The 26,802-nt window shown below is 34.1% G+C and overlaps 3 protein-coding genes and 2 pseudogenes across 5 annotated transcripts in view; 4 read left to right on the top strand and 1 right to left on the bottom strand.

Moving 5' to 3' along the window:
• Positions 1-906, top strand: part of C24H4orf17 (chromosome 24 C4orf17 homolog) — a 34,498-nt gene extending 33,592 nt beyond the window's left edge. For both annotated transcript variants that reach the window (XM_077142725.1, XM_077142724.1), the window contains exon 9: positions 71-906. In XM_077142725.1, the coding sequence (XP_076998840.1) occupies positions 71-270 (200 nt within the window). In that variant the 3' untranslated portion in view covers positions 271-906. The remainder of the gene's footprint in view (positions 1-70) is intronic.
• On the bottom strand, positions 451-25,937 carry TRMT10A (tRNA methyltransferase 10A). 2 transcript variants are annotated; one of them, XM_077142721.1, is made up of 8 exons: positions 25,789-25,937; positions 20,709-20,904; positions 19,122-19,284; positions 18,330-18,401; positions 16,909-16,983; positions 14,885-15,034; positions 2,636-2,741; positions 451-1,414 (listed from the first exon to the last, which is right to left on the bottom strand). In XM_077142721.1, the coding sequence occupies exons 2-8, from the start codon at positions 20,891-20,893 to the stop codon at positions 1,146-1,148; spliced, it is 1,020 nt and encodes a 339-aa protein (XP_076998836.1). In that variant the 5' UTR covers positions 20,894-20,904; positions 25,789-25,937; the 3' UTR covers positions 451-1,145. The 2 variants fall into 2 exon arrangements, with proteins under 2 accessions (XP_076998836.1, XP_076998838.1); XM_077142723.1 differs by lacking the exon at positions 25,789-25,937 and adding an exon at positions 25,422-25,590.
• On the top strand, positions 7,671-8,002 carry LOC143668469 (immediate early response 3-interacting protein 1 pseudogene; annotated as a pseudogene).
• On the top strand, positions 9,352-11,666 carry LOC143668511 (uncharacterized; annotated as a pseudogene).
• MTTP (microsomal triglyceride transfer protein) overlaps positions 25,644-26,802 on the top strand; it is a 121,313-nt gene continuing 120,154 nt past the window's right edge. The window contains exon 1 of the mRNA XM_077142720.1: positions 25,644-25,893. Within this exon, the coding sequence (XP_076998835.1) occupies positions 25,842-25,893 (52 nt within the window). The 5' untranslated portion in view covers positions 25,644-25,841. The remainder of the gene's footprint in view (positions 25,894-26,802) is intronic.

The raw sequence follows: 26,802 nt of genomic DNA, 5'->3' as shown, positions 1-26,802 counted from the left end.
TATTAAAACTTGGCAAAAGCTGTATATCTCAATTATAATTCTATCTTATTTAGATTTTTTTCTGTTTCAGAGACTGAGCACAAGCCCCCACTGTTTATAAGAAGAAATAAGATGAATATACCGGTTGCAGAATATTTCAGCAAACCAAAGTCCCCTCCCAGGCCTAAAACTTGGGAAAGCCTATCAACAAAACCAGTGTTAGCACGGAGTACACAAGGAAACAATATTTGCCCTCAAAGAGCATTTTATCCTTTTACATACCAAAGGTAGAAATTCTAGATTGGGCTAATTCTGTCTTAAACTTTAGCATCACTTTGAAACATCATCTAGTTGTTTTTTCAAAAAATATCATAGATATCAAGGAATCAATTAGGTCATCGTTATGGTGCACGTGTAAATCTCAAAGTACCTGTATATAATACTACTATATAAATATTAATGGAGACAGTATTTATGTTTGTAGTTCATTTTAATAATGTATGTAAAAGAAATTTTATTTATATACCACATTTCCAGTCTTCATGATTAGTATTAGTTCATAAGCATAAGGCCAGGATAGCACAAAAATCGTCCATAATCAGAATTAAGCAGTTACCGTTTGACACCTATCTCAAACTCTGTTAGAGAAAAATTCAGTGATTGCTCCAGAATCATGAAAACCCATGGCAAAGGGGGACAGATAACGGGCTCCATGGTCTAATCTACAAACTAATAGTGGGTAACCTGCAAAACAGAATATTCAGGTAGACTTGCAGATTTACGAACACCTACCTCCACAGATAAGTAGCCAATAAATTAGAAAGACACAGCTATGAATATAAAATAATGAAATGAAAGTCAGAAGGCACATTCTGAAGAATAAAATCCAGTAAATGAAAGAGAATGAAGGTATAGTAATTAAGTAAAATTCCCTAATTACTCTTAAGGCTTAGAAAACTATTTTTTTAAAAGTACACATTTACATCTTTTTATGCAAAATCAAAAAAATTTTTCTTAGAGAGGAAAATACTTTGAGCATTTAGCTTTAAGATACATGCTTTTAACTCATAACAGAAGTAAAAGAAAATTTCTTTCAGTTCTAAATATTCAATGGAGTACCTCAATTTCTCCTAATTTTTCCTGAAGTAAAAGAGAACCAGAAAACACTAGTGTGATACGGAATTCACTGTAGATTGAGTGCTATTTTCTTTATCCTGCTTTTCTTCTTCATGCACTGATTCTAGTTCATTTCTGCTATATTCCTCCTCACTGGAATCACTGTCCAATCCACCTTCAACTTGGACAGATTTCTTGTCATGTGAAGAACTTTCACAGGCTTTGTCTGTGGGAATAGCTCCTTTCCGTTGAGGTAAGATAGTAAAAAATGCTTCTTGCCAGTCTCTTGTTTCCAGGTATTCCAAAATAATCTCAAACACTGTAATAAAGAGGACAAACTCCATTTATTTCTTAACTAACTTCATCTAACTGGCTTTTAAAATACACTGTCTTTAGGACATTTTAAAAAAATGTATTAGGAGTGCTAATATGTCCTAAATGTCCTAATAACTACTTTTTTCTCTCTCTTCTTTTTCTTATTGGCTGTCAGGACCGATCTGCCCCAAGGCCCTCAGCTCTGTTCCCTCTGCTAGAGCTTTTCCTCAATTTACTTCTTAAACACACAGAAGTTTATACCATCATTAATTATAATCAACCAACAGGGGATCTGTTTTGTTTCCTACCTATTCTTCTTTGTCTTTCTTATGTGTTAAGATAAAACTAGAAAAAAAAATGGTTAGTATTAATCTAATTTTCTTCTCTCTCTTCTATTTTTCCTCTAAAAATTCACTAACTCTGGGAAGTCCCCTGCCACCTTTATTTGTTAGGAGTAAAGAATATTAATACTCTCTCCAATGTACTCTCACTTTAATATACAGCTGAAGGATTAATTTGGATTACTTTGTAGAAAAGCCATTTCTATTATATCTCAAAGGTTTTAGAAGAAGTTCATTCTCTCAATCAGTAGTTTCATTTCTATTACTCCCTAGAGCTTACAGGGTGTTTAGCACATAAATAAGGGCTCAATAAATAGTTGTGTACTTACTAAAAAATAAAAAATAAAAAGCCCCTCCAGACAAAGAATGTCCATTAACCAAAAGCAAAAAGAAAAAGAAATTCAACAATAGGAGAATGGTTAAATTATTTGTATATTCAGGTGATGGTATATTACACAGCCATAGCCATTAACATGACATGGAAAATTATGATAAATGGAAAAAACAATTATAAAATTATATGCAAGAGAGCAAGTATCCAATTACGTGGTAAGTAATTGGTAAAATTACTTGGTAATTTTAAATTGGTAAAAAAGTAAACTGGAAAAGAACTGGTAAGTAATAGTACAGCTGCATATAAAAAGAACTGGAAAGAAACACCAAAAAGTTAACACCATTACGTAGTAATTACAGCTTTTTTTTCAATACACTTTTCTACATTTTCAAAATTTTTCAAAGGAAATTTAAACAATTATAAAGGATTATTTTTACAAGTTTGTCGCCAGGAAGGTATAATATTTTCTAACTTGCTAAAACTTATATGTAATTTTTTTTCCATAATGTTCCCTCAGATATATTTTCAGTTTTATCACTGTACAGCTTACCATGGTTAACTGCCAACACTTTCCGACTATTCATCTTCACAAAATTTCCAAGGGGTAGTTGTGCATGATCAATTCCATGATCTAATGCTTGTTTATGTGTGAGCCCCTAAAACAAAGACACTGTGAATTAACTACTAGAACATTACTTAAAATTAGGGTCTATGACAGTATAAATAATCCTTAGAAATAATTTTAACCCAGAGAATATTACCTGAAGCATTTCAAGTGTGCATATATGTGTGTATCTTTAATTGCTAATTTGGAAATATTCTCTTAAATATTTCAAGAACATGTAAGGCATCTGGTTTAAACCCCTCAATTTACAAATAAGGAAATCAAAGACATAAAATTGCCTTCAGTCACAAAGCTCCTCGGTATCACAAGAAAATCACTGAATCACAAGAAAAGCCTGGCTCTCCTGCCTCCTGACTCAAATATCTTTTCATCATTCCATACTTCTTTTCACTCAGAACCATTAAAAATATTTTAATGAAACTGAAGTCTTACAGAAGCATCATCAGGCTCTCCATAAATGCAAAAAAAAAAAAAAAATATATATATATATATATAATAAAGATGAAAGTTTCAATTACATACCTTTAAGAGGCACAAATGGCAAAGACATAAAAACTTGAATTGAAAAATGATACACTACCTATATATTTCATTTTTTGTCAATCAAAAACAACATTGAATATAAATTTCATCTCTTATTAAAATTAAAAATTAATATTCTTGAAACTTAGATCTAATAAGGACACAAATGGCCAAAAACCAGAGTACAAAAAAAAAAAAGGAAGAGCTAAACTTCTCAACAGCAAATTGTTTGCATAATTTGGGAATCAAACAATTAATAGATTGAGGCAGGTGCTTTTGAAAGCATGTTCAGAGGAACCTACGACATCGGAGGAGAAAATCTGGTTCTAAAAAATAATAAAATTGAATTTTTTCACTATGGATAAAACTACATTTAATATAGAGTTGCACTGTCCAATTGGTAGCCACAAGTGACTAATCAAATTAAAAGTGATTATAATTTTATCAATACAGCAGCATAAGACCCATGAGGGTGCCATTCCATCAAAGAAACTTTGAATAACTAGCAAAAACGGATACAAAAAAAAGCCAACTTCCTCAAAACTCCAGAAAACAGCTGAAGGGTTGTAGTAATTGGCAAAGGGCTGAATCAAGAAAATGCAGGTTTAACACCAGTAGGAGTAGCTCATGGTGCCCTTGCTGGATCTTCCCCTAAACCCAACCAGCATGGTATGGTAACAGCCTGAACTACCACTGTGGGTCCCTTAGCCCTGTCCTAAAGGTTACTGGTATACCTGTCTGTCAGAACTAATCCATGTATAATTCTGCCTGAAAGACTAAGCCAGTAAACTCATCTCTAGCTTGCCCTCCCAGAACTTCCCCTGCAGGGAAAACAAGATTGGAATCAGTTAAAGCAGTGTGAGAAAAATTAAATCAAAGCAGCCTGGAGCAAATGATTACACTGCCTTAAATCATACAAAAGAGTACCCCAGTGGAGAAGAAAGTCTATTTTATAGTGGATAGAGGGGGCATTCAAATTCCTGTATTTGGGGAAACTGCTAAGGCCAAGAACAAGAACAAGCCCTGGATAAGATTCAGGCTCAGAAAAGAAACAGAGAACCCTGCACTTCACATTGACCTCAAGCTGATCTTCTTGATAACAGGGTTAAACTCCGAATGAAAGCACCAGTCAATGTAAAACCAATTTGCAAAAAAGTGTGAAAAGCGTTGTTTTGCATTGGTTTGCTTTTGTTAGCTCCTGGCATTCAAGGAAATCTCTGTTATATCACAAGCTGGATACACACTTAATGAAAAGATAGTTCAAAGATAAATCCCAGAGTTAACATGTTAAAGTATTAAAATATACAATGTGGAACAGGCACATTGTATATTTTACAGACAAAGAAATAGGAACGGATGGCCCATTCAAAGAAATCAGATAAGAATTCAGAAACCATCAACAACAAATACCAGACTTTGAACCAGAAAAAGACAGGTATGCTCAGGGAGATAAAGGAAAACAGAGAAGAAGAACCAAAGAATGTGAAGGAAACAATAAACAGCTTGAAAATCTTGATAAAGTAACAGAAATTTTAAAAAGAAATCAATCAGAAATACTGGAGTTAAAGACCATAATAACTGAAATGAAAAATTCCCAAGAGCAGACTGAAGATGATAGAAGAAAGAATCAGTGATTTCAAAGATGGACAAATGAAATGATTTAGGCTGAGGAGCAAAAAGAAAACAAAGAATTAAAAAAAAGTGAACAGTTGACTTAAGTAAACTGTAGAACAAAATGAAGCATACAAATACATGCATTATGGAAATAATAGAAAAAAGGGAAAGGAATTAAGTAGTCAAAGAAATAATGGCAGAGAACTTTCCAAATTTAATGAATATACATATTGAAGAAGCCCACAGAAAACCACACAAGATAAAATCAAATTGAAAAACAACAAACCCACAGAAGTCAAACCGCTAAATGCCAAGGACAAGGAGAGAGTTCTGAATGCTACAAGACAAAAGCAATGTGCTATGTACAAAGGAATCCTAATAAGAATAAGGGCCACTTGCTCATAAGATATCATGGAGGCAAAAAGACAATGGAATAAAATATTTAAAGTGCGGAAAGAAAACAATTGCCAACCAAGAATTTTATAACCGGCAAGGTAGTTTTTCAAAACTGAGGGAGACATTAAGACATTCCCATATAAACAAAAGTTGAAGGGGTTCACCAAATTTTAGATCTGCCCTAAAAGCTAAAGGGAGTTCTTCAGATAGAAAGGACTAGTCTGTGGATAAAAGCAGTATAAAGAAATAAAGAGCTCTGGTAAAGATTACCATATGGTAATTTTAAATGCCACTACTATTGTATGTATTTTTTTGGTATGTAACTCCACTTTTTACTTCTTACAGTTCTAAAATGCAAATGTATAAAAAGTAATGATAACTAAGAATAAAAATGTAAAATTGAACATGAACATAAACTTGGGTAGGGAAGGTTTTTCTAAGCATGATAAAAGCATAAAACATAAAATAATATTCCTAGGTTTAATTTATAAAAGCTAAAAATCTTTGTATCACCAATAAAGGATAATCTGAAATACTTGGAGAAAAAAAGAAAGAAATGATAAAACTAAGGTTTTTTGATATGAAATAAAAAGATATAATTTGTAACAATTACAACAAAAAAATGAGAGGACAGAGATGTAAAGGAACAGTGCATGTGTATACTACTGATGTGTATGCTGTTGGTATCAAGTCAAATGAGATTTTCATAGATTTAGGATATTAAATTTAAGCCCCGTGGTAACCACAAAGAAAAAATAAGAAAAAAATATATACAGAGAAGGGACTCAAAAAGGTACAATAAAAAAAAGTCAAATAAATATGACAGTTGGCAATAAAGGAAGAACTGTGGGACAAAAAAAGGCACACGACTTACAAAGACCAAACAGCAAAATGACAGAATAAAATTCTGCATTATTACTACCTACATTAAATGTAAATGGACTAAACTCTCCATTCAAAAGTCAGATATTGGCAGAATAAATAAAAAAGTATGACCTAACTTAACACTGTTTACAAAGACACAAGTATTTTGAAATTGAAAGGATGGAAAAAGTGCACCATGCATACTGTAACCAAGAGAGCTGGGACAGCTATACTTTAAGTCAAAAATTGTTATGAGGGACAAAGATAACTATATACTGATAAAGAGGTCAGTTTATAAGAAATAATTATAAATATATATGTACCTAATGGCAGAGTTCTAAAATATACTAAGCAAATATTGACATTTAAAGGGAGAAATAGATGGTTCTACATTAAAAGTAGGATATTTCAACATACCACTTTCAATTATGAATAGAACATCCAGACATCAATAGAACATCCAGACAATAGAACATCAAGAAGAAAAGAGAAGAATTGAATGATACTATAAACCAACTAGACCTAACAGATACACAGACCACTTCACTACCCACGAGCAGAATACACATTCTTTTCTAGTATGCAAGGTTCACTATCTAGGATAGACCACACATTAGGTCACAAAACAAGTTTCAATAACTACAAAATACTGAAATTATATAATGTATCAACTAAAACCACAGCAGATGAAGTTAAAAATCAGTAACAATGACTGGAAAATTCTCAAATTTGTGGAAATTAAACACATTCTTAAACAACTAATAGGTCAAAGAAGAAATCACAAGAGAAATCAGGAAAAATCTTGAGGCAAATTAAAACAAAAACACAACATATCAAAACTTATTGGATGCCACAAAGGCAGTGCTGAAAGGGAAATGTGTAGCTCTAAAAAAAAAAAGAAAGATCTCAAATCAGATATCTAATCTCACAATGGGACAATTTTAGAAAAAAGAGTAAACTAAACCCAAAGTGAGAAGGCACAAAAAACAAGGATTAAAATGGCAATCAAAAATAGGCAATTGAAAAAAAATTGCAAATAAACAAATCCAAAAGTTAGTTCTCTGAAAAGTTCTATAAAATTGACCAAATGCTAGACTGACCAAAAAAAAAAAAAAAAAAGAGGATGAAAAAAACTGAAAGCAGAAATTAAAGGAGGGCTATTACTACTAACCCCACAGAAATAAAAAGGATTATAAGATACTATGAATAGGGCAGGCCACAGTGGATCAGCAGGTAAGAATGCTTGCCTGCCATGCCAGAGGACCCGGGTTCGATTCCTGGTGCCTGCCCATGTAAAAAAAAAAAAGATACTATGAACAATTGTATGCCAATTTAGATAACCAGACAAAGTAAACAAATTTCTACAAATCCAGAAACTACCTATGCTAAGAAGGAGAAACAGAGGATCTAAACAGACTAATAACACATAAAAAGATTGAAACAGTATAATCAAAACTTCCTAACTAAAAAAGTCCAACAGAGGAAAGCTCAGGTTGTGGCAGCACCACATCTTGATTAGGGGCAGGAGTGTGAACTGTTGGGCCCAGGGCGGCTCTAGGAGCCTATGGCCTTTACTCTGTACTCTCTGCTGCAGGCGGTCCTGCTCTGGGTCAGTGCCGGCACCTTACGGCACGAGGAGCACTTCCTCAAGAACACTGGGTGGAAAACAGACCAGGGAATTGGCAGATTTGGAGAGAAACCAGGAATTATACCTCAACTAATGAAACTTATTTGATCTGTAAGAACTGTGCTGAAAATGCCATTGGTAATAGTAGACACAATTGCAATTGTATTACTTTTATTATTTGGGTGAGATCCATGGAGAAAATAGAGACTTGGAAGAAGAGGTGGAAATAAAATTTATTACTTCAGTCATTATGGAATACTGATAGCTTAGCTGGTCAATCTTGCACTTAAAAAAAAATGTAAAGCTGACAGTAAAATAAGAGTTCCTATTTATGTGATTTTTAAAAATTTTGCACTTATAGTTTCATTACAGAAGATCAAATTAATACAACAGAGACAGTAACTATTCAGAATTGAAATACATTTGATTGCTGGCTGTTAATAACAGTCCATGCTGTGGTAAAGTTTGTTAAAAAGGTACAAGGCTGCCACATGCATGTTCATAGAGATTTTTCTGTTTCTCATTTCTCAGGGATGAGTTTGGTTTTTTGTTTTTCCAAATTTTTGACATTCTCTCTGACTTAATGATGCAAGAGTGGTTATTCCCCTAGATAAAGCTTAAAGGATTTTAAAAACTAATTATTATATGTAAAATGACAAATAGGTAATTTTAAACTTTTTGGTTAAACATTTTTACTATATATTGTCTCACCTATGGAAAAATCTAATTTATAGTAACTATTGAGGAGCTATACTCCTGATCTCAGGGAGAATTCTAATTTTGTAAGTCAGTCAGTCACATGACAATTATGATTTTATTTCAAATCTTTTCATGCATTTATTATTTTATTGGTTTGCTAGATGATGAGATCAGACCATATTCTTCATGGTAGAAAAAGCTGTAGGAAAGTGTACTTCTTTTTTACAATGGTGACTTTTTTGTTTTATCACCATAAATGCAATCCTAAAGAATCACAATTAAACTATACTATATAAAAAGACTACGATTTTGTGAAGGGCTTACCTCCAAAAAAATGTGTCATGTTTTTATTTCCTAGTAGAAATATTAAGGTATGTGAGTTTATTTCTTCATTCTGTCTGACCATAGAACATTTATGCTCAATAAGTTGTAATATTTTTGGCTTTGTTTTTATTTCTTAGACCATCCTATGAGGTTATTTACTCATCCTATCATACAGTTTTGTAAAAAAAAGTTAAAACTATAATATTTTTAGGGGAAACTGTTACAATATTATGAAGGGATGGAATGATATTTTGTTTATAGGAGAACATTTGCAAATAAAGTTGAATTTCCAAGTAAATAAATAAATAAAAATAATAATTTAAAAACCCAGCACTAAATGGCTTCACCTGTGAATTTTCCCAAACAGTACAAGAAGACTTAACATTAGTCTTACTCAAACTCTTCCAAAATATTGAAAAGGAGGTAACATTCCCTAATTCATGAGTCCAGCATCACCCTCAAAACAAAGCCAGACACCACAAGAAAAATAATTTACAGACCAATATCCTTTATAACTAAAGATGCAAAAATCCTCAACAAAACACTAGCAAACTGTGTTTTGCTAAACAACAGCACATTAACAGAATTATGCACCATGATCAAGTGGGATTTAGCCCAAGTACACAAGGTGGTTCAACCTAAGAATCACATTGTGTAATCAGAGTATTAACAGAGCAAAGGATAAAAACCACATGATCATCTCAAGTGATGCAAAAGAAAGCATTTGATAAAATCTAGTACTGCTACTTGATAAAAACACTTAGAAAACTAGAAATAGAAGGAAATTTCCCCAACATGATAAAGTATGTATATGAAAAATACACAGCTAATGTCATATTCAATGGTGAAAGACTGAAAGCTTTTCCTCAAAGATTAGCAACAAGACAAGGATCCCTGCTGTCACCATTGTTATTCGTTATTGTACTGAAAGTTCTGGCCAGTGCACTTAGCCAAGAAAAAGAAATAAAAGGCATACAGATAGGAAAGGAAGGAACAAAACTTTCCCTGTGTGCATATGGACATGATCCCATATAAAATTCTAAACAATCCATACCTGTTGCACAAAAGGGAATGTGATATTTGTGGCCACTTAATTTAGCAGCTTGGATTCACGGACAACACAGACTTCAGTGATATAAAAACAGAATTTATTAGGAAAGTAATTAAAAGATTGTTAGAAATGAGACATAGCTACATCACTAGATGGGACAGCACCAACACCTGAAGAGGAGTAACCAGGGAATCTTGGAGACAGCATTCAGGGTTTGACTGATAAAAATCCACAACAGAGCATCCTCTTCCCAGATAGAATTCTCTCTCTCACACATGAGATTCTTAAATCTAACTGCTTGCATACAGTTTATATGATATCTTTACACAATAGTGGCCAGATTCCAATTGGCCTAAGTGATCAGGCCCAGATGGTCCTCTGGGAACTGGCTAGGGACTGAGAGGAGTTTCCTGGGACCTAGAAAACTTTATCAAAGTGTATCTTCTTCAGGGAGGATAGCCAGTCTTCCCAGTTAGAGTGCATATTTCAACAATTTATTATCAAGGTCACGCAACGGCAACATCACTTAGGCATAACAAACTCTACAATAATTTATTATCAAGGTCATGCAATGGCAACATCAGTTGAGCATTACAAACTCCACAAAAATTTATTACCAAGGTCATGGAATACCAACATCAGTTGAGCAGAACAGACTACAAATTTAGTTTTCCCTTTCAACAACAAAGTTACTAAAAGTAATAAACAAACTGAGCAAAGTGGGAGGGTATAAGACCATCACAAAAAAATCAGTACTGTTTCTATATAATCGTAGTGATCAATATGAAGAGGAAATAAAAAAAAGTTTCATGTTACATTTATAATAGCAACTAAAAATCAAATATCTAAGAATAAACTTAACCCAAGGATTTAAGGAACTTATACACGGATAACTACAAAATACTGCTAAGAAAAATAAAAGACCTAAATAAATGGAAGGGTATTCTATGTTCATAGATTGAAACACTAAATTTCATTAAGATGTCAATCCTACCAAAAGGAAATGACAGATTCAATGCAATCTCAAATCAAAATTCTAATAGCCTTGTTTGTAGAAATGGAAAAACCAATGATCAAATTCATATGGAAGGGTAAAATACCCTGAATAGCCAAAGTATCTTGGAAAAAAAAAAGAACAAAGTTGGAGGATTCACACATCATGATCTTAAAAATTATTACAAAGTCACAGTAATCAAAATACCACAGTGAAATGGAGTGGTGTTTCTAACCCAGCGGTTTGCAATCTGGACCACAATGGAAAGCTGGAGGAGTTGATGGAGAAGATCCTAACTGATAGATCCTTGGCTATGCAAACTGACCAGGAGAGCAGAACTGCATTACCTTGGACATGCTCAGCAGGACATACAGAAATTATTGATTTCTTGCTGCAACTTGGAGTACCAGTGAAAAATAAATAAAGATGAGGCTGGTCTCCTCTTCATATTGCTGCTTCTACTGTGCCAGGATGAAACTGTAAAAGCCCTTCTAGGAAAAGGTGCTCAAGTGAATGATGTCAATCAAAATGGCTGTACTCCCCTACATTATGCAGCTTCCAAAAAGAGGCATGAGAAGGTAGGGCTAATCCAGATGTCATTAAAAGGTAGGGCTAATCCAGATGCTAAGGACCATTTGAGGCTACAGTAATGTACTGGGAAGCAGTCAAAAACACTTATCCTGTGATGGGAATAGTGGAAGTAAAACTGCTGGTATCCAAAGGAGCAAGTATTTACACTGATAATATGGAAGAAAAGACACCCCTGCAAGTGGCCAAAAGTGGCCTGTGTTTAATACTCAAGAGAATGGTAGACAGTTAAGCAGCTTGGAGTTTTTCTTTGTGTGTGTCATGGTTGTTCTCAATATCATGGAAACTAATGTATTTGTACACAGGACATCATCTATATATGATGAAGTTTTCCTCACCTTTAAAAGTCATAACATGTTGAATATGGTTCCTGCTAAGGTACTTGTCCTAAGCTGACTACTTGCTGTCCAAACACTGAATAACACTGTTAAGAGTTTTCTATTATTGTATATTATTCTATATTGAATTTCGGCTAATTTTGAGTAAGTGATTCTTTGGTTGTTGTGCATCTTCAGTACCCTCCCATGCACCCTCTGTCCCCTCTGATGCAATAGCACCAGGCCGGTTGTTCTACCAAAGGTTTCTAAGTAGAGTCTAGAATGTTCTTCCATACAGCTGAATTTAACCTTGTTTTTCAAGCTGACTCACAGCCTATGCCAAAATTTTCTGTTGTGTTTTTTTTCAATCATAACATTTAATTTATTCTGTTATAGGAGGAATCCTTATATATTTTAGTGGATAAGACTTTAAGTCAGAAGGCATGGTGTCCAATGTGGCATTCATAAACAATAAAATAAATTAAGTAATGAAAAATAATAGCATGTAACCATGCATCTTTTTAATGAGTTATTTCACTCTGAAATAATTTTTTTTAAGGAAGTTTTAAAGCACCTATATAAGTGTGCTGGTTTGAAAGGGTGTGTGTCCCCTAGAAAAGCCATATTTTAATCCTAATCCCATTTTGTTTTAAAGGCAGCAATTTCTTCTAATATCTATTCAGCATTGTATGTTTGAAACTGTAATTAGATCATCTCACTGGAGATGTGATGTAATTGAGAGTGGTTGTTAAACTGGATTAGGTGACGACCTATCTCCACCTATTCAGGTGAGTCTTGATTAGTTTCTGAAGTCCTATAAAAGAGGAAACATTTTGGAGATTGGAGATTCAGAGAGAGCAGAGCAGAATGACATAGCCATGTGAAGCAGAAGTCTAGCAGCCAGCAGCCTTTGGAGATGAAGAAGAAAAATTCCTCCCGGGGAGCATCATGAACAGGAAGCCAGGAGAAGAAGCTAGCAGATGACGCTGTGTTCACCATGTGCCCTTCCAGATGAGAGAGGAACCCTGACCATGTTCACCGTGTGCCCTTCCAGCCAACAGAGAAACTGTAACTGAGTTCTCCATGTGTCTTCTCACTAGAGAGAAACCCTGAACTTCACTGGCTTTCTTGAACCAAGGTATCTTTCCCTGGATGCCTTTGATTGGATATTTCTATAGACTTGTTGTAAGTGGGACATTTTCTTGGCCTTAGAACTGTAAACTAGCCACTTATTAAAATCCCCCTTTTAAAAGCCATTCTGTTTCTGGTACATTGCAATAAGTAATCCTGGACTGAAAGGAATATCAATCTTGTTAAAATGAGAGGCAACAAAACATATTTTGATTTGTATTTCAAAAACTAAAAACTAAAATGTTGAGAGAAAAAAATAAAACAGTATGGTACTGGCACAAAGACAGACAGAGAGACCAATGGAATACTACTGAGAGTTCAGAAACAGACCCTCATATATATATGGCCAAATGATTTCTGACAAGGTGACAAGGCCACTCAAGAGTAAAAGAATGGGGTGGGCCACGGTGGCTCAGCAGGCAGGAATGCTTGCCTGCGATGCCAGAGGACCCGGGTTCGATTCCCGGTGCCTTCCCATGTAAAATAAATAAATAAATAAATAAAAGAGTAAAAGAATGCTCTCTTCAACAAATGGTGCTGGTAAAACTGGAAACCCATACGCAAAAGAATGAAGGTGGACCCCTACACCTCACCATAACAAAAATCAACTCAAAGTGGATTCAAGACCTAAATATAAGAACCAACTATAAAATTCCTAGAATAAAAAATAGGGAAGTATCTTCAGAACCTTGTGTTAAGCTATGGTTTCTTAGACCCTACACCAAAGCCATGAGAAAAAAAAAACAGATAAATGGGACCTCATCAAAGTTAAAAAAACTTTGTCCATCAAAGGACAGTATCATGAAAGTAAAAAGACAATCTACAGAATGGGAGAAAATATTTGGAAACCACATATCTGATAAGGGTTTACTATCCAGAATATATAAGGAAATCCTAGAACTCAACAACAAAAAGACAAACAACCCAATTTAAAAATGGGCAAAATATTTGAAGAGACATTTTTTGAAAGAAGATATAAATGATGAAAAAGCCCATGAAAAGATGCTCAACATCAGTAGTCACTAGGCAAATGCAAATTAAAACCACAGTTATATATACCATTTCTCATCCACTAGAATGGCTACTATTGACAAAATGGAGAATAAGTGTTAGAGAGGATGTGGAATACAAATTTACTGATGGTGGTAACGGTGCTACTGCTATGAAAAGCAGTTTGGCAGTTCCTCAGAAAGTTAAGTACAGTATTAACATATGACCCAGGAATCTCACTTCAAGGTATATACCCAAAAGAATGGAAAGCAGGGACTCAAATAAATTTACACACATGTTCACAGTGTATTATTCACCATTGCCAAAAGATGGAAGTAACCCACATTTCCATCAACAGATGAATGGATAAGCAAAATGTGGTATGTACTTTCAATGGGGTATTATTCAGCTGCAAAAAAGAATGCAATTCTGATACATGCAACAATATGGATGAATGCTGGAGACATCATGTTGAGTGAAACAAGCCTGACAAAAAAGAAAAAGTATTGCATGATCTCAGTGATACAAAGTAATTATAGATTAAGAAATTTCATCCATTTAAACTAGAATACAGGTTACTAGGAGCCTGGGTAGAGTAGTTTCTGGTCAGGGTGATGAAAATGTTTTGTTAATGATGGTGATGATGGTAGCACAACACTGTTAATGTATTTAACACCACATATATACATATGAATTATTTACTAGTTTAGGTAGCATATATGTTAACAGAATAAAAATTAAAAAAAAGTAACAGGACTGTACAACACAAACACTGAACCCTAATATAACTACAGACTGTAGTTAGTAGTATGATCATAATATTTTTTCATGAATTATACTAATGTAAAGTGTTAATAACAGAGAAAACCTTAGGGGGTTGTAGTGAGGATTATACAAGCTAATACATGTGAAGTGCTTTGTTTAGTTACAAAGGTGACTGACACATAGTAGGAAACCAATAAAGATCTGCTAACATTAATATGATTGCTACTATCAAGAAACTCTGATATATCAATTTTAAGTATGAGCAAAAGCAAAAATAAGAGCTTAAAACCACCTTGTGATGATTGTGATCTACTAATCCTCCAATCACATAGGCCTTTGATTCATCTAATTCCTTCAGTATATTAGGTGAATCTGAGGTAAGATAAATCAGGTCTTCTTTCTTTATCAGTTCACCATAGTGCTCCGGTTTGATGTAGATATCCTTTAAGACACAAAAGGCGACATGTTACTAATTGGGTTTTGTGAAAGTTGGCTAACAGTGATTATTCGCTTTTCCCAAGACAAACACATCCCAAAACATATGAAATGAAGTTTGAAAGAATGTCAATACAATGCATGATTTAGAACCTACTATTTCAACTCCTTAATTACTGGAAGAGCTTCTTAATTTTATTTTCCTGTTTCTGGTTTTAGACTCCTCTAAACTACTTATATACACTGATAGTGGACTCATTTCCTAACATTTCTTTCAATGTTTCACCATTACCTGTAGAATAAAATCCAAACGCCTCAACTTAGCTTTTGAGGAGCTTTTCTAAAATATGGCACTAACTATATTTCAATTTTTTCTCTCATAACTATAATCCTACAAGAAAAAAAAGCAAATGCATTTTTACTGCCACAAATTTGCTCATATTGTTCTTCAAGTACTTCCTCTCCATCTATTCATTTAAGGCCCAATTCAAGTTACGTGATCATCAAAAGGAAATGGCTTATAGACTGAATTAATTCCATGAGTTTCTTTCTATAAAGACACAAATTAGAAAATTTCTTCTATCGGAACCATTGGGTCATAGGCAAAAGACTGAACAAAAGCTGACAGAATTTTGCAAACCATATCTATAGAATAAATGAAGATACATCATCAGGTTCAGATGACATTTATCTATAATTTTCAAGGAAATCAAGAATGAAACAGAACTCTTTCCTAAAATACATAACCTATTGATTCATAAAGGGCCACTTTTCTGGAAGACAGTATAAGTTTGATCCCTACACTTAATAAGAGCATTAAAAAGCACCTGAGTAATTATAGACCAGTAAATCTCATAATCTCTCTGGCAAATTAGTGGTGTAAACAATAAATTTAACTGAAAGTACACCCACTCTAACTTATTACATTATTTCCTGAGAAAATTTACACAAACATAAGATTTGATCAATATACTTAGAAACACAGTCTCTGAACATATTTCGTTCTAAAGGCTATTAATGAAATAAATGCAACCATTATGGGATTATTGAGTGTCAGAGTGAATGTCACTGTAAGAAATAGCTTTGAGAAAGAAAGTATAAGAATAACAATACCTCACTGAATAGGGATATAGTATCACAGGGACTGGTACTAAAGGCAATTTTATCGGTCATCTTTTCAAAGGGCAGAGAATGGCACAGTTCAATAGGAAAAAAAAAGTGAGGCATATGTAATTTTAAAATTTTCCAGTAGCTCCATTAAAAAATGAAAACAGGTGAAATTAAGTTTTAATAGTACATCTTATTTAACACATATAGAGAAATGTTATCATTTCAACACATAATATTTTAAAACAATACCAAGGAGGTATTTTACATTCTTTTTCTTCAGTACTAAGTCTTAGAAATCCAGCATATATTTCACATTTACAGCATATCTCAGTTCAGACTAGTTACATTTCAAGAGCTCAATAGCCACATGTGGCTACTCATCACCATGTCGGGCAGTGCAGGCTTGAACAAACAGAATGCAAGTACACTTCCAAATTTTGTACTGATTTCATTCATACTGATAATGTATAGCCAGTTTGCTAGGGAGAAATTGCAAAAAGACCTTTAAAATTTTTGATTTTTTAAATATATTTTACAGTTGGCAGTAAAGTAGCAGGTAATATTTAATGAGAACAAGTACAAAAAAAAAATGAACGTCTCATCCTCTTCGTTAGCTTCTCCCATGCATAACCTTAGACTTATATACCTGACACACAGGGCTTGGAGTAGGCTGACTCTTATGTTCAATAGCATTATGTAGAATGTAGGCAAAATGTAGACATTTATAAGCATAACAATACTTGAAATTTGGTAACAATCTATTTTAATTACCTTCCAATTGACCCATCCTTTGTCATTTTCATCCATATTCTTTTTCAACTGGCCTCCATGGCTTGTCAAATAAAACTGATAAATGATTAGCAGGTATAGAAGGAAAGAGAAAACAAACTGATTACTTAAATCCAATATTTTATTTTGCAAATATACTCAATGAAACAGTGAAACAAAATATATTCATTTTCATTGATCTAAAAAAATAAATTTGTGACATTTTCTGTGCATATGAGAATATATCTGTGACAAGCATTGAATATCAAGAATAAATTTGTGGTGGAAATGACATATTTTGTATTATGTGTGTGTATATTAATAATCCACTAATCTCCAGTATTCTCAGTACATTTTTACCCCACCTCTTTTCCAAGCAATGATAATCTGCCTCTCTTTTGATAATCATTTTTCTGCAATCTCCCTGCTTCCATGACAAGCTCCTATTCTCTTTCTTTTGCCACTACTTATTTTTTTTAATCAGTCTAAAGTATTAATAATTCTTTGATTCTAAATCCTGACGCCTATTTCAAGTCTGAATCAAGGGGCGAAGGGGTCTATTACAGGTGAATGTGAGGACACAGAACTTCAAAAATGTGTGAAGAGCCCATGGGAATATAAAATTACTATCAGTAGGTAAAAAATAGCCCACCAAAAATATATTAAGAGCTCCTGGCTTTTAACATCAGTGAGCCAGTGTTAATTTTTAGGTTACCCAGAATTCAAATAAATTCAATGAAAAAAAGACTGTCTTAGCAACAAAACCAGTCTTCACAAATCACTTCCTTACGCCAACTGAAAAAATACGTTTCAGCATTATTATAGCCATACTATTACTTTTTTTTTAACCTACCAATGGTTTGGTAAATAAGTAAACCATTTTCTCTTTACTAGCATTATTCCAACAACCAATTTTCTCAAACTATTAAGATGGATCAACAGTCTTCAGCGACCCAACAGGAAATTACAGTCTTCAATGACCCAACAGGAAACTAATGGCCTTTGAGAAGACAAAACCAACCAAACAAATAACACAGCATGCATTAGGAAGGGACAGTATTCCTCTTAGGACAGAAAGAAATTGAGAGCTGAGAACTGGTATAGAAATATATATATACATATATATATATATATATATATATATCCTATCATCAAGAATTTCAGCTAAATAGCACTATACAACCGTACAAGAGCAAGACTGAGGATGATTGAAAAAGAGTGTTCCAGAATGGCCTAAATTACAAAATGTTTAAAATAATGTCCTTTGTTTCTGTAGAAAAAGAAAACAGTTCTCAAATAGGCATTTGGTTTTCTAAAGGAAGATTACCTTTAGGACTGTTGCAAACACAACTGGAATTAGCTGTGCTGCTGCCTTGGAATGTATAAAAGTAAACTAGAGTCTGATTTAAATTCTTGACACATACCTGCACGGGATGCAATGCACGACGGTTTTCTGCATAACACCGCTGAATCTGCTTATGAAGTTTCTTAATGTCCTAGAAAAGAATACATTTCCTTTTTAAAGCAGAGTTATCAAAATCATAGTGGAAACAAATAAGCAGAAGGTATGACTACACAGGTGTAATTTTTCTTTTGAAATATAAACCCATCCTGATAATTCTCATTCAATTTCCTATATACTAATAAAACAACTACTAAAGTTAATACTCTATCAGTGACCCACTATTTTATATTTTGTAGGCATTTAAAATGTTAGTTCATTAAAATATATACTCTTCTATGAGCCAACAAAAATCTTTTAGAGCCATATTGTACTAATTTCATGAATTACCAGTGTTTTCAGAAATAATTAAAACATGTTCTCTTCATTAGCATTTTTCCAACAATCAGGTTTCTCAAATTGTTAGGTAAGAATTCTATTAAGCCAATCATATTTCCTATATTCTTCTTAATGATTAGGAAAAATAGCAAAAACAAACAAATCTTTAAGATACATATGTAGTTACTGAGTTTTATAATTTAATTATGAAATCCTCCTTCTGGGTATATGTATCTATGTGTATACATATACATGCAGACATTATATATGAAAACAACTCATTAGCAATTTTAATTTAGGGGACAAAGATTTTTTTAAATTTGATTTCAGATACACTTTGGTACATAGATGTAAACTGAAGTGCTATTACATATTAAGGCAAGAATGGCTCAGCCTTGTTCACCAACAGGATTTTCCTGACAATGATTCATGATACCTTTAATACCATCAAGTCATCAAAACTACAGTCGATGATAAGGCGAAGTCTGCTGTGAACAACATCTCTTCGAACACGTTTTCTATCATTTCCGTCTGCATTTGATTCCAGCTGACACTGTCGCTCTAATTTTTTTCTTTTGCGTTTCTCTTTCCGCTTTTGCCTAAAATTAAGTAGTTGAAATAACTAACTTAAATGTCATCTGTATATTCAGATACTCACAAGACTCTTCTAAACAGACTTCTAGAAATAATTACTTCTTTAAATCTTTAGGTTGAATCATATGAAATTGTCATATATATGGGTCAAAATGGTCAAATGTCAACATCTTTGCTTGGTCCATTTAAAAGCTTTAATTAAGAAGAAAAGGAGTTTGCAAAAATAATCTAAAGCTTTCTATCCAAATCATAACTATACTATTCGATAGTTTAATTTCTTCTTGGTTTCATACCAATTTTTCTAAGAAAAATTTATAAATACCAAATTTCAGAGTTACAATGAATTTCATTTTCATCATTCCTTACTGTGCTGTCTGAAACTGTCGTATACTCCAGAAGAGCCAAGTTCTTTAATTCTCAATCAATATTGCTGAGTGGGATCTTTCTGATTATTTCCATGGAGATATGACTCACCCAATTGTAGGTAGTTATTTTTGATTAGATGGTTTCCATGGAGCTGTGTCTCCACCCATTTAAGGTGGGGTTGCTTACTTGAGCCCTTGAAGAGGCAATCACTTGGAAAAAGCTCAGTGCTGACAAAGTCCGCATAGCCAGAGACCTTGAAGATGTAGAAGGAAAATGCCCCCAGGGAATCCTTACAAAACGTGGAGAGAAAGCTAGCAGACAATGATGGCCATGTGTCTTCCCAACTGAGAAAGAAACCCCAAACGTCATCAGCCCTTTCTCTGGAGTTAAGGTATCTTTCTCTGGATGCCTTAATTTGGACATTTTCATGGACTTAGAACTGTAAACCTGCAACTTAATAAATTCCCTTTTAAAAGTCATTCCGTTTCTGGTATATTGCATTCCAGCAGCTTACAAACGAAAACACTTCCCTACATGATTTTCAAGCAATGTTTATATGGTATAGAAAGAAAGCAAAATAAAATTGTTTGTAAAAAATAAAATTTCCCTTCTCTTTCTCTAATCTATGTCAACTATAGCTTATTTTCTCCCAGTAAATTTTGGCATTACAAAATGACAGCTTCAGCCTAACTGTTTTCACTAAAACATGCAATGGTTCTTCTAGTAAAATTATAAAGTTAACCAAAATTTAATCTCCATTAAGTTGGTTATTTTTGTTCCATACCTGTGAACCTTATTTAAGTCATTTGATTCAAAAATTGTGCTGCTACTCACAGTAAGTTCTGGGTGAGAAGGGTTCAGTGCAAATTTATCAATACCGCTTTAAAAAAAATAATAGTTCGAAGCACATACAATTTTAATAGCCAATTAACAGTGTCAGCTAGCAATATTCAAAGCTCTAATTTTAACTAACAAACTACTCCTAATGTGCCAAAAGGCCTATACAAGGATCAACATTCCATACTTTTGAATACGGTAGAGCATAGCATTTTGGAAAACATACTTGCGGAGTTCCCGTTGCTCTTCCCATTGTTTCTGTTTTATTAGTTTCTTCATTTGTCGTTTAGATATAGGTTCAAACTGTTCACCTAATTTTAGTTTCTGGTTCTCCTCCTGATCTTCATTTAAGTTTTGCTTTCTTTCAACATTAGATGTCTCAGCAAATGCTGGCAACATTTCAGATGACATATTTGGGGCATCTGAAAAATTGAAAAGCAACTTTAACATGAACAGATAATTTACAAACAATATACAAAGAAGGAAAAAAAAACGACCAACAGATGTGACTAAAACCTCCTTAGGAACAAATAACGCAAGTTTAGACAATTAAATAGGACTTAAAGTCAAAGATATATTATTTAGTATCAATTAAGTATCATTTATTAACAAGTCTGTAAAGGTCTGGAGAAACGGGTGTTTCCATACACTATAGTGGTCTTGGTACAATTTTTTCAGAAGACAAAACAGATTTGTTGCAAGAACTTTAACATGTTCAGAACCTTTGATCTAGTAATTTATTTCCTTAGAATAAATTCCTATAAGTAAATTAGAAATGCACACAAACATAATGCACAAAGGTATGTATACTACACTGCTATTTTTAATAGTAAAAAATTTAAAACTACTCAAATGTTAGCAAAAGGGATAATAAATTACAGTTCATCTATATGGGCCAGGAGTATTAAGCAGCCAATAAAAATGTTTCTCAAAAATAATTAGTGATAAGGGAAATGTTAAATTAATTATATATACATTATATATATAATATTCTATTCTGCTTGAAGAAGCATACACACACACGTTTAATTATTAAATATCGTATTCTGAATTTCCCAAATTTTGCATAATGAAAATATCTTGTTTCTATAAGTTATTTTAAAAAGAGATGGAGGGTGCATGGGTGGTTCAGTGGTTGAATGCTTGCCTTCCATTTGGAAGACCCATGTTCAATACCCAGACCATATACAAAAGAAAAAAAAGAGAGAGAGAGATGGAAAGCACCTTTTTTTGCAGTCTTTATTTAAAGCTATATAACTAGGGATATATACTTTCATTATCTGGGTATAAACTCACAATAGGTTTTTAACAAAAAATACGCTACAGATTTGTAAACAGACAACAAATCTGGATGCTTTCTAATACATTTAATTGTAAATACGTAATTGCAAACACTCCACTTTAATCATGGCTAAAACAAAACATGGACATTGGTACTGTAATTAGTCTGGCCTCTTGGAATGCTATAAATTAGTTGTTTCAAACATATCTTTATTTGGATTTAACCACACACATTTCTATACCTTCTGACTAGAACTGAACTTGCCTGCTGAATTAGGGAAGGGGTTAGAAACACAAAGATTTATGTTCCCTTTAATAGATTAAGACCAAAGCTTAAAAACGTATTTGTTATTTAAAGACGAAGCATGGAGCTTATAAAGATTTGATTGGCCATAAGGAAAATTTTATGATCCTTCTTACAGAGAAAGCTAAAAAATATACACAGAGAAGCTACTATCTAAAGAAAAAAAAAAAATCTCCATAATTTAGATAATGAAAGGACAAAAACTTGAAGAACATAATTTAGGCAGGAGTTTCTGTTATACGATTCTTGCATTCTTTAAAATCGCAATTTTATAACGAGATGTATGGAAATAACTAAGCAAACTTAGAAAGTTTACCAAATTTTCATGACAAGAAATTTTAAGATGTGTCCTTTGGGGGCTACAACAAAGATACTGGCAGTTTACTAAGTCACAAAACTTCTAAGAGGGGAAGAGAATCATCTAGTAACCTGAGAGTTCACAAGTTTTCCTTACTCCATTCGTTTTAGCATTCTTAGTCTGGAGGGGTAAAATTATTCAAATTTGATTCTACATTGTATACTCTATGCAGGCAAGGATGATTTATCTCTAATTTTGCCTGCATTAGCACAGTGCCTGACACTTAGTAGTTGTTTATTATATATTAGTGAAATAAATGAATGAATGAATATGATAAAGGATTAAAAACATAATAAAAATATAATAGCAAGCATTAATGCTTATTGTATGTTATCAAAAGAATTTATCATCTAATTTAACCCTATAAAACAATCCAATGAGGTAGATAGTACTACATACCTACTTATAAAGGAGAAGGCACAATAAGGTTAAATAATTTTCCCAGTATCATAAAGCTAGGAATTCTTAAAAAACAAGGCACCTAGAACAGAATCGAGCGCATGGTATAAGTATTCAAATATTGTTGAATGAATAGAAGAATGAAGTGAGGAAGGATTCAAATCCAGATCTAACTCTAATCTCATATTACCTCCTAGTAATCCTAAACCTTACTTAGAAAATAAGTGCTTCCTAAACACTTATAAGAGCTGTGTTGTTCCAATCCTGTTGATAGAGGGCTCTGGAAAAGCCTGTGTCACTGAAGGATAAGTAGTAAAAATAGCTCCAGTTCTATTCCTTAGCTTTTGGATAAAAAAATTGGGAGATTTCTTGGAGATGGTTGACAGAAGTTTGTGCTTTGAGACACCCTATCCTCCAATCTTGAAATGATAATAATTGATAAAATATAAAAAATGAAGATAAAATTAGTCTCTCAAAATCGAAATCAAGAAATGGAACAGATATTGTCCCTGCAGGATTTTCTGGAGGAAAATCTGGAAGTTTTCACAGTTTTAAAGTAATGAGAATAATAATAACACAAGAAAGGGGACGGGGGATAAATAACCTGAAATCAGGGGTTGGCATTAGCCTTCTTCCATGAAAGAAGCATGAAAACATTAGATTAGATACAATTAGACTACAGTTTATACCAAGCTAAGTACCTGGGGAAGTTGAGAGGAAGCAGAGGAAGCTTCTCAGCTAGAACATGGACGAAGCCATGAGGTGACAAATGAAATCATTAACACTAAATGATTAGATTTCTAAACGAACTGAAGCTGGAAAGGGCCATGGATGGGAGCAATCACAAAATCAGTAGCAGAGAGAAAGCGGTGGTTAGGAAAGGGGAGGTGGTAATTTCATTCAAGATTAGTATGCAAAATAAAATTACAAAAGGTAGAACTGATTTTTTAAGAAACCTAACAAAATCAAGGATCAGGAGATAAATCACTCTATACAAATCAGAAATAACATAGAAAAATAAAAGTTTGTCTGGAATCCTTCAGAGAGATCAGAATGAATAAGAACCATAAAACAAAACAGGAAATTGTGACTTAAAATCAGCATAAAAAAGGCAAAACAAGAATCCATGAAAAAGAACCAATTTGAAATGCAGGAAATAAAAAAATTAAAATTTCATAAAGTGAGAAAGACTCCAGATTTTCCACATTCCAAGAGAGGAACTGACGAATTAGAAGATATTCTAAATTCTCTGACTCAGGATGCAGCACAAAGAAATAGAAAGGAAAAATAAGATGGAGAAACACTTAAAATCTTTGGATAATGCCTGAGAGACACGCAGGCCAAAAAGTAATTAGAAATAAATGTGCAGAACATTTCCGGTCATCAGTGACATCATTTTATGGTTAATTTTCTATTTAAAAACTACAAGTGCTGACTCACTCTGTACCGTGAAAATTAAAGCAGTGTTTTACAGTATATGTACACCAGGGGGAGCTTTCCCCTTTCATATCAGTGAAGTCTCAAGTTAACTTCAACTTGGCCTATCACTAAACAGCCTATCAAATATAAGGAAAGGCCAAGAGGTAAACCACAATATTTTTTTTGCTAGTTTGTTCAGATTACTTGAGAAGTAAAATATGGTATTTTACTATGCATATTTGCTTTTTAGTTTTCTTTTAATAGTTTGCGTCATAGTTATAAGCTCTGTGGAGAGTTTTACTTTCTCTTTCATACAGTGAGCTTATATTACATTTTCATTCATTTAATCGAGTTCAACAAATATTAAAAACACTTTTTTGTAGTAATTACAGCAACAATTGTGTGAAATTTAATTGGCTCTAGTCAACTGAAATAGATTATCAGGTGGTGATACAAAGCTAAGAAATGGATAAAAACTAAGACCATTCGATGTGGGATAAATACATTGAAAAAAGTATTTCAATCTCCCTCATATTCTCACTTCTTAGCATAGTTCAAGGCAAAGAAGATACACATAAGTCAGTGAATGGCTAAAACAAGAAAAAAAAAATTGAATGGGTCTTATCGATTAGTCTAAACTATCCTCCTAATTTATAACAAAGCTTTCCTTCCAGAAGGGCCCAAACGAATGTTGGAATAATTGCAGAATGGAATTAAATGTCCGGAGAATGACGGGAAAAGAAAACCCTTTAAAAAAGCGCCTGACAAAATCTGCAGAAGGGGCTTCGCCCTAAGACACTTGGGAGAGGGGAGGGAGGTAAGTAGAACTACTGAAAATGAGAAAGTCATTTATCGTTCTCTTCTTTATAACTCTAGAGTTAAAAATGCCGAATTTTAACATTTAAAATATTTCAGTGAAATCAAGTAACGCCTCGGTCTTAAAATCATCCTCGGCTTACCACCATGGGACCTAACATCGCCTGTAGCAACATGCCCCCGAGCCCTCTCTACATTCCCCCACCGTTCAGCTAGGTCAGCCCCTCCTTTTAAATATTTGTTTAAGGAAGATTTAATGAGATAAAGTGACTAGGTCATGGCCTCTAGCCACTAAGCCGCAACTAGTTTTCTGGCCCATCAGACTCCCGGTTTCCCTCTCCCTTCATCCTTAACAAACTCACACTCTTCGTATACTAAGGACCCGATACCGGCCCATTCGGGACCCTTAAAGGTTGGGCTAAGGACGGCCACAACCGGCGATCTAGCAGACCCCCTGCTCTGCCTCCCCTCTCCACCACCTTTCTGCACACGCACGCTACAGGCGGGGCTACGCTACACTCAGCTTATCAGGCTCCGAGAGCCGCGGGGACGCGTTCGTTCCAACGTCACTTCCGTCGGGAACAGCGTCGATGCAGCTACCTCCACGGCCACGTTTCCCTCTCCCCCGGAAGCCCTTGTTCCAGCCTAGAGCAGTGCGGACGCGCCCCTTTTAAGCTCGGAGAGTACCAGAAAGCAGGCAAGCACCAGCCGAAGTGCTAGGAGATTTACCGAATTGAAGAGTTGGCGAGAAACGGGAGAACACGCGCAGAAAGCCCTTTGGAATGGTCTCTGTGCCGCGCAGGAGTCCTCCTAAGGAAACTTCAACTCCCAGAGGCAAGGACGCTAGCTACACGTTGCGGGCTGCGGTGGTTACGTCTTACGTCATCGAGCTGCGCAACCTGGAGCCCGCAGTCGGAGAAAGGGGAGGGGGACTCGTAGGGGCGGGGCTTGGGTTAGGGTTAAATGGATGTGTATGTGCTTGTTTGGATGAAATTAAGACAGTCCCGCCCTTAAAACTGAAAAATGCGAAACGCTGAGAAAAGGGTCATGATTCTGTGCTTCTGCATTTGGGATGAGGAAAATATCTCCTCATTAATTTCTTTTTTAATTAGAAACGGTTGTCAGTACTGCATGATTTTACACAGCTCAAATGGAAAATCAAATTTGAAAAGTAGATCAAATTCAGTGAGATTCTTTTTTAAATTTAGAATTTCTAAGCTTTTTTTTTTTTCTTGTTTATGGCCATAAGTCTTACTTTCCATTCATTCCTTGAGCTATTTTTCTGTCCTGTTTTGCAAAACATCAGGTGACTTTTCATTGTTTATGGTACTTGACCTTATATAATCTTTTTGCTATATATAGATCAAGTCAACTCCGGGAGAAGGAAACATAATCCCACAGATTGTCGCTTTTTATTTATTTTTTGTTTGCTTTGGCCCTACTACGAATAGGTGATTATTGCCGAATATGAAGAGAAGAATGAGTTTGAAGCTTTGAGAAGACTGATATTTCAGGATGGAGAAAATTCCGAATTTCTTACATTTGAAAGCCTTAGTGCGATACAAAATTAAATTCAGAATTTGAGATTCTCTAAAAAAAATTGAAATTCTCCTTTAATTTTTAGTCATAGACTGAAGTCACTCTTGCTTTAAACCCTGAAACTTTACTTTAAAAATTATGGCCGTTGAAAAGATAATTGTGGTTCACTGTTTCTTTCTCCCCTCAAATTTGAAAGAAGATCCC

Source organism: Tamandua tetradactyla, chromosome 24 (genome assembly GCF_023851605.1).
Source record: "Tamandua tetradactyla isolate mTamTet1 chromosome 24, mTamTet1.pri, whole genome shotgun sequence".
Lineage (NCBI taxonomy): Eukaryota > Metazoa > Chordata > Mammalia > Pilosa > Myrmecophagidae > Tamandua > Tamandua tetradactyla.
The sequence above is the reverse complement of the archived record's forward strand: the minus strand, read 5'-3'. Positions and strand labels throughout refer to the sequence as shown.

Bases quoted from the DNA above. Each gene is read 5' to 3' on its own strand.
- TRMT10A (XM_077142721.1), bottom strand. From the start codon at position 20,893: ATGTCATCTGAAATGTTGCCAGCATTTGCTGAGACATCTAATGTTGAA. The intron at 18,402-19,121 runs GTATCATGAATC...ATTCTTTTCTAG, and splicing joins ATGACTTGATGGTATTAAAG to GACATTAAGAAACTTCATAA. The intron at 15,035-16,908 runs GTAATTAAAATA...TGTGTCTTAAAG, and splicing joins AAGGATGGGTCAATTGGAAG to GATATCTACATCAAACCGGA.